We start from the raw sequence: 15,957 nt of genomic DNA, 5'->3' as shown, positions 1-15,957 counted from the left end.
TGTGCCCTGGTTTTTAACAGTCTGCTCCCTGAGGTTGGTACGCATGCTCTTGCATCACCACTGGGAATCTTACACCTACCCTGAAAGCCTCTCGCAAACCTCCATTGTCTGCAATGTTTTCTGCCAAAGTCCTCTTCCCTTTTACCTGGCAGAAAGGAAGAACATAATTCATTTGATCTGTTTCTAAACTGCATTTCAAGGCCAACCTATATATACAGATAGGAAAAAATCAAACAGGTTATATGCCAGATCCTCAGCTAGTGTAAATGAATAGCTCTGATGAAGACAATTGCTTTCCAATGTGAAAAATCAAACCTATACTCATACCATCTCTGTATTCTCCTGGGGCCAGTTACTCTGGCTCTAGGGTTAGATTCAAGTTTAGAACTCATGAAGCAGAAACAATGCATCTGAGAATCTGGTCTGTGAAATTTGATTTGAGTATCAATATTTTTTCCATCCGTGTGGGTGCTGCTCTAGTTAGATCTGGAAATTTGCAAAGTTTTCTTCTTATTTGACAAATTACATTTATTTCTCCACATAACTTTCTCTATCTACTACTGGAGTGACAGTAACTATCAAAGTATAACATAAAACAGTAGAATTAAAAGTAGATGTCAAGGAGAGAATTGAAAAGGGTAGTGTACAAAATGCTTTTTACAAATCTAGAAAGAAGGTTCAAGTTCTTTTTTCTAATATTGCTTCCAGCAACCATAAAAAAATCATGTTACAAAAATCGGTGTCATCGAAATACTGATAAACCCAATATCCTGATATTACAATATTTAATATCATTTGAAAGAACCTCTCGTTTTCTGTGGAGTAGAGCACTATCTATTATCACCAGACCTATAAGGGTTTTTGAGTTATCAGATTGTACTGGTTATTCATTAGTTTTTTCCTCCAACTTTTTATACTAAAATAGGCATGTTAAGAACCACAGGATCAAGTTTAGAATCAAATTAATTAAAATATGATTCCAAACCAACAGCTGATAACATGGTATGAAGCAACAGTTTGAAATTTAGGACAGGACAAATTATCAGTGGCACAATGGTCTAGTCAAAGGCCTTTGGAGAGAATGGGAGTCTTTCCATTGACTTCAATGGATTCTGGATCAGATCGCTAAAACTGCTGTGGCTAAAAGGGATGATGATAGTGATGGGAGAACAAGAGAATGTCTTAACTCCAGAGCTCTTTGGTGTTGGCAAAGTCTGAAACTATATCTATTTTCATATCTACTTCTTTCATTAAGCACCTTTTTGGAGACCTTTTCATTTCAAATTGAAAAAGGAGTTGGGGAGGAAAAGATACCTGATAAAAGTAAACTGATCCCATATTGATAAACTGCATAACATATCAGTGCTAAAGATGTAAAATATATAGGAAAGAAAGAGATCTTTGGATGTCCATCCTTTCAAACAGAAGCTCCAATAAAAGAGGAGAAAACATCAGATTTCCCTCCCCCTTCCCACAAAAAGGTGTTCAAAATTGTGGTGTATAGAAGACTGTGTTGGAATTGCAAACTTTCATCTTATGAGTGGGGGGAAAGAGTTTCCTGATCCTGCTTGGGGACTCTGTAGGGAAGTGTGTAATCTGGGAGCAGCAGTTAGTCAGGAAAACGCTAGCCTAGAACAAAGTTGGGAGAGTTGTGCCTCTGCCTTAGGGAGCAGCCTGCTTTGTCTCTCTGTGTGTGGGTTTGTGTGTATCATTCTGAATTCTAAGAAATAAAGTAGTTTTACATTCCAATGTTTCAAAAGGGGTAATTTAAATTTTTATCTGTGTGTGTGCACGCCCTGAAACATAACAAAAATGAACCTATCTTAAAGTGCAATATGATGCTTCACAGGAAAGGAAGAACTAAATATCTCCACCTCAGTGAAGTCCTGTAGATGACATGACTGTGCACTAGCAGCAGTTCCTACAACTTCACAGATGGGGAGGGTCCAAATCCTCCTAACCACAGTCAGGACCTCCAGAAAGCAAAAGACTGATGGATGGGCCAATAGCATCAGCATGGAACGAGTGGGTGAGTTCCAGCAGCTCCTCCACAACATCTTCTGTGTCTTAAGTGATACCTCTCTTGTGGTGATGATGGTGGCAGCAGAGGTGCTTAACAAACAGCTGGAGGTATTTTATTTGTAAATTGGCTGATATCCAGCACTGCAAACTTGAGCCATTGGATTGCTGATTGGTCAGTGGCACATCATCATTAGCACTCAGCTGATGAACAACTAACAATACCTTTAACAACTTATTGTGAGGAAGTGCAAGAGCAGGTGAGTTAATTCTGTTTTTGAAATGGGAGTAGAAATTGGGTTTTAAGGATATGGATTTAACTGTAAAAATGAGGTTAAAATCCTGGCCCCATAGAAGTCAACGGGAGTTCTGCAAATTATATCAGTGGGGCCAGAATTCCACACCCAGGGTCCCTATTTATGCTCCATTCAAGAAACTTAAGTTTAAACCCGCACATATTCCGAGGAGCCCATGCTTCTGATAGCTAATACACACATTTCATTTCTATTTCTATTTCTTTTTTCAACCCTGCAGTTGCTGTGAATGATTGTTTAGTATTTGATTCATTTGATCAGCAACATGTCCACATGTACATGGAAAAAACAGCAAGAGTTGAATGGGAAATAAGCTGTAGCTTGTGTCTCCACATTATAATGTTAATTTATTTTCTGATTTATTGGGTGGGGTTGCTAAATGGATCTAAAACCCATTATTAGTTTCTTCTTTTAAAAAAATGGTAGCTGCCACTAGCCAGTCCCAATCACTGTTCTGTGCTGACACCGCCATCAGAGGGCATTTAACACATACATCCCCGTTGGACTACTCCTGCTGCTTGGCTTCACCCACTCACACTGCCTCCACTGTTGACCTCACTATGAGAAGCACTTTAACCCTCTCAACAAAGAGTCTGTTGTTGTTGTAATTTGTTTTGGCTCATACTTGGACAAACAAGTTAAATTAAACAAATGTGCTCACTTCATGTATAGTACATGAACACAAAAACAGCTACATTCATCTCAAAGCATTTGTTATGAATAGCCCATTCACTTGTAGCATTCCAACAGGTTGGTAATCATGAAAAAATAAGTAAATTATCAGGGACTCCAGCCACTCGCATGTTACATACATTTAGGCTAGCTCTCTTCCAATAATAATTATTGTACTGGTTAATCATGCATTTTGTCTTCTCTTTGAATTTTTCTTCAGACTCAGTGGACCACCAGGGGTCTAAATTTCCATTCTTGTCATACTTACGACCTAAAAACCAAAAGACATTTTTGAGAAAAATATACTTTTTGCAGTATTTGTAGCATAGCATGGACACAAATACAAGAAGTGAGAGTAGTAAAATGGATGTATTGCTTCACATCAGTTTGTCCACACTTGCTTATTCTGCTTAATTCACTAGATTTTCTGATTCTTGTCCCTCAGCTAAAGGTAGTACTGCAGAAACCCAACTCCTGTGGTCACGCCATCCAGCGAATGGCGCTCAGTCAGTGAATCTCAAAAAGATGCAACATTAGACATACCATTCACTTAATAGGGAAAAGGAAGATTCAACCCAAGAGGGTATGTAGTTTTAGTCTTTGTAGTTTGCCTAACAGTGTGGCTGTGTACTTTGTTTTGCATATAATTATTCTGAGAGAGACTCAGGTTACATTCTCTGCTTTGGCTTCTTCCTCTAAAATGGCATTATTATACCGTGATAACACCTGTACATCACTCTGCAGCAGCCATCCTAGCCAATGGGGTTGCACATATGTGACTGAGAATATAGTCTAGAGATTCTTTTTCGAATGTTGATGCACAAGATGTAAATAACACAGCTTGACTCTCAGATCCCAGGATGAATGTATATAGCTGGAAATTGGAGAATAAGGGATTTCACAAGAGTAACTGAGGGCAGAATTTAACACTGCAGTGAGATCATAGTAGACAATTCTTGTAATGACCTGTGAGCTAGAATGGAATCCAGCACCCACTCCCCAAACTACCTTGACTGTGCAGTGTGAATAAGAGTAAAAGCAGAAAAACTTAGTTTGTAACTAAAGTATTCAAATATGACTCTGAGTATACACAAGGATATGACTTCTTGAGGAAGATTTTACATTTTTCAGAGAACAATTACTTTAACAGCGTAAAAACACCAAGGAGTCCTGTGGCACCTTAAAGACTTATTTGGGCATAAGCTCTGAAGAAGTGAGGTTTTTTACTCACAAAAGCTTATGCCCAAATAAGTCTTTAAGGTGCCACCGGACTCCTTGTTGTTTTTGTGGATACAGATTAACACGGCTACCTCCTGTTACTTTATACTTTACTCCTTATATTTTAACAGCATAAAAATCATAATTGTTCTGAATTATTCTTCATGCAGATTATTAGACTCCAGAACTCAGAAGGATCAAAGCAACTGAAATTAAGATGTTTAGAGACAAAAAGGGTGACACGATTAGTCATCAGTTTTTGACTAACAATGGCTTCTTCTTTTTTGCCACATCCTATATTTTTATTTTATATTTTTGTTTAAAATGGATTTAGCCACTGGATGAAATCCTGCCTCCACTGAAGTCAATGGCAAAGCTCCCATTTTTATCAGTGGGGCCTCTACTTCATCCAGTGTCTCAGTTCCCATTTTTATAACAAATTTTATCACACGAGTGAGGTCAATGACATAGCTCAGAATTGTACAATATTACAGAAATATGAACTTTCCAGTAAAATCTAATTGTGGTTATTTTTCATCCTCAGACCATATAATTGTGATTCTGCAAACAGGCACATCATTGCTATATTATAAAATGGATACTACACTTCCTGCTTTCTAGTTTACTTGTCTAAAGCCTCATGACAAAAAATGTCTACACCGCAATTAGACACCTTTGGCTGGCCCGTGCCAGCTGACTCGGGCTCTGGCTAAGGGGATGCTTAACTGTGGAGTAGACGTTTGGGCTTAGGCAGCAGCCTGAGCTCTGGGACCCTCCCACCTTGCAGCTTCCCAGAGCCCGGGCTCCAGCCCATGCCCAAATGTCTACACAGCAATTAAACAGCTCCTTAGCCTGAGCCCTGCGAGCCAGAGTCAGCTGGCACTGACCAGCCACTGTGTTTTAATTGCAGTGTGGATGTACCCAGAGAGAAATCAGCCAGTCAAACCACAGACCAGTCAGATCAATACCTTACAATACACTGCCATAAACTGTGTGTTATACGTTGCCATAATTTTCTACAGACTTCTATATCACATAACCAAATTGACAATGAGAAGATAAAGACATAAGTCTATTAATTGTTATATCTATTGCAGCAGTGGAAGGAACTAGAGATGGTCAGAAATTTTCTGATAGAACTATTTTCCATCAGGAAATGCCAATTTCACAAAAGCAAAACATTTTGCAGAAGCATGTCAATTTAAAGGAAAATGTGTTCCAAATGAAAAAATGTTGATAACATTCTGAATGGAACATTTTGATTTTCCACTTTTAAATTACTTTTTGCTTTTTAAAATTTTGTACTATGTAAATTAATTTTTTAAAGCAAAAATCAGAATGAAAAGGTTTTGATTTTTTCAAAATAAAATGTTTCAGTTAGCCCAAAACATCTTTGTTTCAGAATTTCATTTTATTGGATAGTCTCTATTATTTTTGGTTTTGTTCTGTTTCAGACCGGGGGAAAATACTCACTCACAAAAAATCCCTTTTGGCCCAACTTTAGAAGGAATCCATGCAAAACTAAACCATTCTTTTTACAATCTTATGGTCCTCTTGACGCATCTTATCATTCTTGGAAAAAATGTACACATAAAGCTACTCCAATGCATCTTTTTTTTCTATTCAACAAACCCAAAAGTAAGAACAATATAAATGTGGACAATTACTCACCATTATTATCAAATCCATGGGTAAACTCATGCCCAACAATTACTCCAATGGCACCATAACTTAAAGACCTATAACACAAAAGAGCAGTTTTGCCTCACGATATATACATGCGTAGGAACATCAAAGCGGATGAGATAGAGGATAGAACAAGTTTCCATTTCAGAAAAGATTTTTTTGTATCTAAAAACGACATCCACAAAGTTCCTCTCAAAGTTTCTGATAGTGAAAGGTGGAACATGAAAAATCTTGTTTATTAAAGAAGGGTAAAAATAAAACCTTAAAGGCATTGTTGTCATCTCTGAGGTGGCTAGATTGTCTATACAAATATCTTATGTCATCATCAGGCCTCAGAGGAAAAAAAAGAGGGGATTCCAACTGACTGCAGCATTTATTTTCTAACTGGGAACTGGGTAGTGTTAAGAGTAAAATTATTCTGATAATGTAGTTAAAGAAAAGCACAGATCAAAGATTAAAAGGGATTTGAGATGCCATGTCTAATCACTCTTCTCTGAGTATGTGATAGACAAGCTTGAAAATGCATGGCATTTAATGTGTGAAACATTAAACAGATTCCCATCGTTTTCAAAAGAGGTGTTATCCTATTTCCCTTCACCTGTGCAGAAATAAGAGATTATCTACAATCAGATCTACTGCACTGAAGAGCCAGAAAGGAGACAATAATTTCATGTTCCTGGCAGACAATAATTGACATCTTCCTGGTTTGTTTGTACAGTATATTTTTTGTTTTCAATTTTCTGATGTTGTTCTATGGTGAGGGGAAAAGACGTGTATGAAATTTTAATTCAGAAGAGGTATTCATGAAACACATCTTGTATTTGCTAAGTTATTCTTCTGGAACATTACATACGTCACACAGTACAGAAATGCCATACATCAAAGTAGTGTATATTAGTGTATTAATAACACATTGGATAGTAACAGGAAAAGGCAAAGGGTTTAAAGTAACATATTATTACTGGACATAATGAGCCATCACATACTAATTGCTCATCTCAGTCATGCCCAAAAAAGTGCTTATGATTTAATCCCCCCACCCATGACAATTCTTCCCTTTGTTGTTTTTATCCTGAAGGGTAATTTGTCTGTGATAAAATGTTTCCTACTGTGTTTTCTATCATCTCAAAGCTTCATTAAAGAGCTTTGGTTAAAGTTATACAGTTCAACAATAGAAATATCATCCCATTGCGTGACAAATTTGTAATTTTGTATAATGACAATTATCTGTACTGAATGCACAATATTAGGCTTGTTTTCCATATCTAAAGTCATAACGCCTTCTGCAGCCAGAGAAGTGTAAAAAAACAAAATGGCAAAAAAATCAGCTGCACTGGTATTAGCAGCATGAGGAACACTTCTGTAGAAAAGTTTCCAGTTGTCGCTAATGTTTATAGTATAGTAAAGGATTAAGATACTTTTCTCTAGGTTGAGAACCCTCTCTTACCTATCCTGGGAGCTCCTCAGGTGTTAAAATCAAATTTAAACCAAAATCAACTTTAGACAATGTAGGTAAATAACTAGTCATGTCACTCAGAAAAAATGGTCGTTATTTGATTTTTGATGGATAACGTTAGGAATGCTGCTATCCAAAAATCATTAAAATCAACCCAGTGAGTTTGTAATAAGATTATTGTCTTTTAACATTATCAGCAACATTTGTTTGTGAACATTCTACTATCAAAAAAAGTCCTTAATTACAAAACCTAATTCAAATAGTTTTCTGTCACTCTGTTTGCAATGCCACACACATTACAAACTCCTAACTAGGAATGATGGAGTTTAATAATCACATTTTATTTGATATACACATATGTAGCCTAATAATGTAGCTTCCAATTATGAGATAAGGTAGAGTTGATTTTAATTGAGGTTGTATTGGAGCTGGACCCTAATAGTGGTCAGTGAATAAATATTTGCAGGATACATTTTCTGCAAGTGCTGGTATTTATTACTTGATTTTTTTCTGATTCCAGCACTCATGTAGGTCTCTATTATATGGACTGACAAAAGATCTAGAATAAGCCAATCTGTTTGATATAGAACAGATTCATTTGTTTACTAAATGTCATTCTGATGAGTATGGGAGTGAAAACGACTTGTATAAGTTAGAGTAATGTTTAAAGAAGAGAAATATGTGAGGCATAATTGTTTGAAAGAACCAAAATTTCGGCACTTGGACAGGAGATCGGGATACCAAGAAATTATCTCAGAGAACAAAACTGGAATTGACCACACTGAAATAAGCATAGTATAAAAAGGAGTTAACTAGGAATAAAGGGGGTCCTGTCCAATTACTGCACCACAAGAAAGTCACTTGGCTCATAAGAATTAATCTTGAACATGAATTTATTTGTTCCTAAGTTTAATGCATATCTTTATATTTACTGCCAAAATTCCTATTTAGAGGGGCACTCATCCTAATTGAAATATAACAAATACAACGTATGTTTAAAGGTAAACAATGGAATTTATTAAGGACACTTGTCAGTAGTAATTGGTCTCATTTGATAGCAATATAGCTTACTGAAACTGTGGTCTCTTGTCCCTCCCCAAGTATGAAAATATTGAATTGCATGGGTGTAGGGACTTTTCACTAAGCATGATTAAAGGTGACCTGAAATCTTTCCCCCTATAGCAGCACATACTAACCAAGGTCCCAATGGAACTGCTCACCTGCTTAAAGTCAAGCATGTGCTAAAGTGTATTGCTGGATTCAAGCTCATGATCCTGAGAGATTAGGGTGACCAGACAGCAAGCATGAAAAATCGGGACAGGGGGTGGGGGGCAATAGGATCCTATATAAGAAAAAGAACCCCAATTTGGAACTGTCCCTATAAAATCGGGACATCTGGTCACCCTATGAGAGATATTTATCGCCTTGATGAGGCCTTAGGAGGGACATCAAGCACTTTGGCCCAGATCCACAAAGGTACTTAGGCGCCTAAGATGTCTGATTCCAGGAGAGGAGTTCCCAGCTGTAGATTAGAAGCAGAGCACATCCTGCAGCCCAGACTTAGGCACCTAACTCCAGGACTCCTAACTCCCTTCTCACCAGCATCTCCCACTGGCTAGTTTAGGGGGGCTCCCCACCTAACATGCTGACTTTTGTGGATCCCATTCCTAGGCATCTATCTTTCCCCATTCATTGTATAGGGAGCCTATGGGCCGAACTCAGGCTCTGTGAATTGCAGTGTGTTCCTGTGATTTTCTAGGCACCTAAAAGTTAGGCCTTGTAGTACTGAGCCTCATAACCCCATAAGTTCCTTTTGTGGATCCAAGCCTTTTGGACCCAATCCAAAACCCACTGAAGTCAATGGAAATGCTGTCATTCGCTTCAGCGGGGTTTGAAGCAGCCTCTTAGCTGGGGCGGGGCAGCATTCAGTGCAGATGGAATGGTTCTCTTTTAATAGACTTCATGCCCAGGCTGCTCTCTTCTGCTCACTCCAGAATCTAAACACCCTGCACACACACACAATTATTTACAAATTCCTCAAAGCAATCAATCCTCAGTTTAAAACAACACAGAGACATCCAGTTTCCCAAGGTAAAAACAGGCATCTCACAAAGCAGCAGCTTTTCAGTTCAACCTGGTTTTTCAATAGAAAAAGCAGCCTGCAGCAGAAGGATCTCTCCCATTGCCAGTTTCTTCATGCCATGATGATACACTTCTACTGTACACATTGGTTTGGGCTGCTGTATCAATACACTCTCTCACTTCGTGCTCCCTTTCATTTCACCCAAGAACTTACCTTTGCAACTCTGTTACTCCTCACTGCCTACTTACTATAGTTTTCCTTTCTTACTTACCTAGGGTATTCTGTCCCCCAAAAGAAAGGCTTTTGGAGTTCTCCTGCTGGGAATCCTGTAAGAGTCAAAATACAAAAGTTAGAAGCAAATTCAATCCCGCTGAACGATGAAGCCATGAGGGGGTTTTTAAAGAGGGTTCTGCAGGGCAGTTCTTCTCTTGAACAACTTCAAAACAGTGTGCTGATAATTAGCCTTCCAAACAGACCGTAGATCCTCCTTGTTCACAGTGCAGTGGCAACAGGATGTTGCACTATGACCTGAGACAGTTTGTTGTTGTTTGTTAGACATCTAGACAAGCAGAACTTTGCTTGTGCTTTCTCTCTGGGTTTCGGGCTACATAGATGGCTGGCTGCACTAGTCTTCCCGTGCAAAGGGACAGAGCCACTTCTCTGGCCTCTGAGCTCTTGACAATACATACAGAAGGGCAGGAGTAACAGACAAAATGCCAAAATAAAAATAAAAATTAAGAACTTGCTCCCCAGGCTACTGGAACCCGTGCAAGGTCCTTAAGCACGTTCCTATTTTTAACCATGTGAATAGTCCCATTAAAATCAGTGAGTTGTTTAAAGTAAGCCATATGTTTAACCAACTTGTTGAATCAGGATCACAGTATAAACAGATTATCAAGGCTTGATAGGAACATCCAACCATATCCAGTAAGTGCCTCAGTTAGAAGTTACTGGTAAAATAATCTGCAGTTGAAAGGTTATCAGTGCTGACACTCCAGTGAGTGATTTACCCAAGATCACACACAGACAGAAATAGGACCTAGAACTCACAAATCCCAGGCCCATTTCTAACCACTAAACTACATTTCATTACACATACAGAAGTCAAATCCCTGCTGCTGAAGTTCTCCCTTATCTGGGGTTAAACATAGCAACTGGTTAACAGCCGCTGCACCACTACACAAGATTGAGACTCTCTGGCCAAATTTTTCAAAATGGGGTGAAAAATCAAGCCACGTATGTGCTTAGATATAGAGTTAGGTGTATAGCTTGAGGAGCTCCCTTTTGAAAAGACTTGGCCTATATCTCCGTTTCTCTTTTTTTTAGAGTATCTTAAGCATATATAAAGTGGCTATGACAATGATGTGTCTCAGACTGTTCATTGCAATTTCTAACTTTTCCGCCATACTCTGATTGCCAAAGAATGTTACCGTCTCAAAACATAAAAACCACATGAACATTAAAATCAAAACAAAAAAAAGACTCTTAATAAGATTTTAGGTCTTTTATTATTTATAAACAGAGCGTGGAATTTTGCACAGCGAAGGTAAATGTGAGGCAACATTTCATTGTTATCCTCCCAGAGTCTTTTAAAAGAACATACTGAGTGTAATTCATGTCAAGTGATGCAGCAAGTGGTATGCCCTCCTGGCCTGCCCATCTGCTGCCTGCCTGCTCTTGCTCCCTTGCTGCCATAGCCACCTGTTTGCAATTGATTTATGAAAAGCAACTTTTTGTAAAACTTATTATCTGGGTTTTTATAGTTCTCTGGATGCTCTTTTGTTGTTCAGACCATGTTCAGCCTCTTTATTTTTGTGCTGTAAAAATATAAATTACTCTAGTTACCAAGGATTTCCTGATCTTGCATCAGAACTAGAAGAGTAAGCATTCATATTCACCATGTGTATTGTCAGACTTCTCATATTAATGGCATTCTCAAGTATCCTGATGAGATCTTTACTTTTAGATCTTTACTCTTAGTGGACAGACCACTGGACTGGGACTCAGGAGATGTGGGCTGTATTCCTGGCTCTGCCACTAGCCTACTGGGTGGATTTTGGCAAGTCACGTTACTTCCTGTGCCTCACTTTCCCCATCCATAAAATGAGGATAACGATACTGACCTCTTTTGTAAGGCATTTTGAGATCTAAAAATGAAAAGCCCTGTGTAAGTGTTAGGTATCATCATTAGAATAGGTCCCGCCTACGAAGCTTCTTCATAAATGAGTTTAGGCAGTGACAAATCACACACTCTGTTAGGATCTGATCCAAACCTTTTGAAGTCAATAGAAAACTGTCCAGACCAGACTGTGGAACCTTGCAATCTGGTCTCCTCCATGTTGTGGCATGCAGGTAGCCCACGCAGGGCTCCAAATCGTCCCTTTACTGTCTTGTATAGGTGCATTCATTGGCACATGAGCCCTCAGTGTTCAAGGGCCCAATTCTATAAATATTAATGTGGTGTGAGTAATGTTGCTCATATGAGTAGTTACACTGATTTAATAAGTCTATTTGTGTGAGTAAAGTAACTCACCGTGACCAAGTGAGATATGCATGTATCAAACTGTGACCTTGATTTTGTTTTGTGACTTCCATTCTTATATCCTGCGATCCATTTTAATGTGCTAACTGCCATTTTGTGTTGGAAAGCCAGCCTGACCCTGACAAGGCCAGTCCACACACTACCCCTCCAGGATAGGGTGTGGCACATCTCAGAGAGGACTACAGTGGGAGAGCCTTCAAGGGCCACCAACTCTGATTGATTCTCAGTGACTGGCCCAGCACAGGGGACAATGCTTTTCTTCATGGTGACTTGCATGACTTGGGATTAGAATTTCCCAGACTGGTCACAAGGCAAAACAGAATCAGAGACTATATGTAAGGGGTGGGCTACACCCCTTCTGCTTTCAGAAGAGAGCTGTCCACCATCACATGCCAGAAAACCAGGCTGGAGAGACAGTGAAAGAGGGTAGGAGAGATACTGCCTCATGTGAAATGCTGACCAACCCTCAGACTCACAGGAAGGATGAAATCAGTCATGGGGAGGGTGTGTCTAAGGATTGTTACTTATTTTGCAAAGAACTGTAACTCTCTAGTACTTTCTTAACTGTAAAAGTGGCTGTGGTTAAGAAATTCCTTTGATAAGCCTGTGTTCCTTGCCTGCCTGCTACGTTGTCCTTGACAAGGTTAACTGAGTTCAGAGCACCCACACAGTGAGACGGAATTCTGAAGGAACACGTATAAGCAACAGGAGGGCTCGGGAGAGTTGAGGCACTGATTAGGAGGTCTAAGGCAGCTTAGCTGTGAAACTCCACATCTCAAAGATGGTGCACAGAAACCTGGGCCTGCACCTGGGAATGTGCTTAGAGACCCAGATCTACGAACAACAATGCGGCTCTGCCTGACCTGACCACACAAGGAGGCGAACAAGAAGAGTGGTCATTTCACCCCATACATCCTGTGAGTTCACAGAACAAACAGACTAAACTGTGGAAGGCAGACTAACTGGCCCATACTGTGCATAAGTGCAAACCTTAATTTAAAAAGTAGGTGCAAATTCAGCTCACAGGGAGAGAGGAAAGAGGATATAATGGGAAAGGCACTGGACTCAATCGACTTTCAGTTCCCAGCTCTGACAAAGATTTCCCATTTGATTTTGAGAAAGAACCTTAATCTCTCTCCCCACCTGTAAAACAGGAATATTACTACTTCCCTCTCTCATAGAGATGTTGTGAAAATGGGGATAATACTACTTTCCTCTCTCATAGGGGTTTTGTGAGGGTAAGTGCATTAATGGTTATGAGGGCTCAGACAGCACAGTGAAGTGGGCCACTTAAGGACCTAGGAAAAAGGAAAAGAATGATTTTACAAAAAATATTTACATATTTTTCTTAAGGAAAGGGAATATCTAGGATTCCCCAGAAACAAGAAACATACAAGGAAAAAATTCTTCTATTTTGGGCATTTGTAGATAAGAACATCAAGGAAGGGGGGGGAGGAGAAATGCTCATTGTCTTGCCTGTGAATGTAGTTTAAAATGAAAGTGACCGCTGGTCATTAGGAAAATGGGAACAACTTGAATCTCTTAATTAAGAACACTGCTCAAAAATGTTAATTCCAAAACTGCTCTGCTCATTAGCCTTCAGAAAGCCAATGGACTATTTTGAAACTGCTCCTTCGTCAGTAAACTTCTGATTAACCCAGTCCTTCAGAAAAAGAACAGAGCTCCTCTCTGAGACCATGAATGCAGCACACTGTGTTTGTTGCATTTCCTTAGCCACCAGATACCACAGAGCTTTCCTCTGCTGCACACCACCAAGCACATACATCTTGCAAGATGCTTAGCAGGAGATATAAGGTCTCATCTGGCATTTTCAAAGGGTTCTTCCTCTAAAATGTAATGAGGCAGCTCTCGGCATCTTGACTGACACCATAAATCTGGGGAACTGACATATCATAATAAGTGAATAAAAAAGACACTTGTATCTACATATGTTTATACCTATCCAGTGGGGCTCAATATCTGATACATCTATATATGTTCTTATTTAATGAGCATATGATTCAGTTTAGGCCTAAATTTAGCTTCATCCCATGCAAATCCACTGTCTATAATCATAATTAGCTGATCAAAAGTGCTCAAGTTTTGAAACATAATAGAAAATATTATATATTTATACATATTAAGGAAATTAAGCCTGCCAAATGTCAAGCTTCCTGTTCTCTTTTTTGTTGGAGCATTCCATTTTTTGTCTTTTAAAGGCCAGAGAGTTATGCTGCATTTTGAGTGCTATAATGATGCCCAACTCTCCTCAGTAGAAGTACAGTAGTAAACGCTTGCCATAAGTCTTTCTGTTATGACTTTTTTTTTTTTAACACTGATTGATTTACTTCGGTACCTAATTCAATAAGGACCTGATTTAAAGCCCATTGAAGTCAATAGGAGTCTTTCCAGTAACTTCAATAGATTTTAGATCAGGATCTAAAAGCCCATTATGGAAAAAGATAAGCCAGTCAATGCACTGTACCAATGGTTGCAATTAAAACCATGACATTTGCAGTATTCCCTATACTACATACAGGGAGTACTCAAAGACCATGGTATATGGATCTGTTTATAAAGGCAATGACTTACAACTGCTTCCTTAAATAAAAACTACCCAAAATCGGTGGGTTACATTGCTCAGTAAATACTCAAAAATATGAGGTCAAATGTTAAGAAACTAATTTCAACTTTTCAAAAAAATTGGGCTGCATTGGTTAATTTAATACACCTCAATTAAGTTAATAAGTGAATTATTTAAGGAAAGAGGAACCAAGCAGAATGAACTGATAAAAGAATTCTTTGATGTAACTTTAATAACAGTGTGTATACTGCCTATAACTGACAACCTGTATAGCCCGAACATTGTTGCATTCCTTTACCTCATATATCTGATTACCTCTCTTTTGAGAAAACAACTTGCACTGTCAACAGGTCTGTTTTATCTAAAAGAAAGAATTAGAAACTAGAAAAATGGTTTCTGGGTTCTATATACTGTATATTAGTGAAATAAAAACAATGTGAGCAGGGCAATAGGAATCTACTTGTACATAAGCTCAACCAAGCTGATAGCATTGCCATCTTCATGCAAATTTTGCTGTATTCTCCGCAATTTATTCATTCATTTTTTTAATCATCGTGTTTTTGCTTTCTACTAAGAAAGATCTCATGAGTCAGTAGGTGGCATTCTTCCTTATGAGTCAGTACTCAATACAAGATGAAATTAAATAATCAAGATGAAATTAAAAACACTCAATTTGCCTTTTTGGAGTTTGCAGTGCTTCCTTGAACATGCAGTGGTAGTTAATGAAAAGTGTTTATATCGGTGAAATTGCAGCCATAGAAGCCATTTTGGCTCATTCTCTCAGGCACTTGGGCCTGTAAGGGATAGGCAATATGAGAAACGGACTTGACAAAGGCCCTGGATGGAATAGTAGGCCACCAGTATTCCACGCACTAATGCAGAGCTGGGCATGAAGGAATGAGATGGGCATAAGAAAGGGGATATATTGCAATAGTTGTCAGTAGCCACCAAAAGACTATGCTCACTTCTTTCTATGTTTATGAATTGTCCATAAAACATTTAGGCTTATTTAGAATGTATTCACTACTCAGAATTCATTGTTCAAAACAAAACAGTCCTTTGTCTCTATATTGTTTGCAAGCAGCTTGCTGTGAGTATTTGAAATTCAAGTTGTACTGGTTATTTTGATTAACTCCCATTAGCTTTTAGAATTAGGTTTCTGCTCTAAATCTTATCACTTACTAATATAAAACTTGCTTTTCATAAACAATCTCCCTCATTCACTTAAAATTCACTATTTCTACAAATATTTCTGTCACACACTAAAAGCGAACATAAACATAGTAGAATCTAGTTTGCTTAAAGAGGTGACTCCATATCCACAGTTTGTGTAGTATTTTCCCCAGCTCCTAGGATATTCAGCATGAATGGTTACTAAAAACG

General features: G+C 38.5%; 1 protein-coding gene across 1 annotated transcript in view; it reads right to left on the bottom strand.

Annotated features, from left to right (window-relative positions):
• Window positions 1-15,957, bottom strand: part of LOC113406061 (phosphate-regulating neutral endopeptidase PHEX) — a gene marked incomplete at its 5' end in the record, with an annotated part of 117,396 nt that overhangs the window by 428 nt on the left and 101,011 nt on the right. The window contains 4 exons of the mRNA XM_026648306.1: window positions 80-145; window positions 3,146-3,276; window positions 5,895-5,962; window positions 9,720-9,774. Of these exons, the coding sequence (XP_026504091.1) occupies window positions 80-145; window positions 3,146-3,276; window positions 5,895-5,962; window positions 9,720-9,774 (320 nt within the window). The remainder of the gene's footprint in view (window positions 1-79; window positions 146-3,145; window positions 3,277-5,894; window positions 5,963-9,719; window positions 9,775-15,957) is intronic.

Source organism: Terrapene carolina, unplaced genomic scaffold (assembly GCF_002925995.2).
Source record: "Terrapene carolina triunguis isolate 2854851 unplaced genomic scaffold, T_m_triunguis-2.0 Scaffold22, whole genome shotgun sequence".
NCBI classification, from domain to species: domain Eukaryota; kingdom Metazoa; phylum Chordata; order Testudines; family Emydidae; genus Terrapene; species Terrapene triunguis.
The sequence above is the reverse complement of the archived record's forward strand: the minus strand, read 5'-3'. Positions and strand labels throughout refer to the sequence as shown.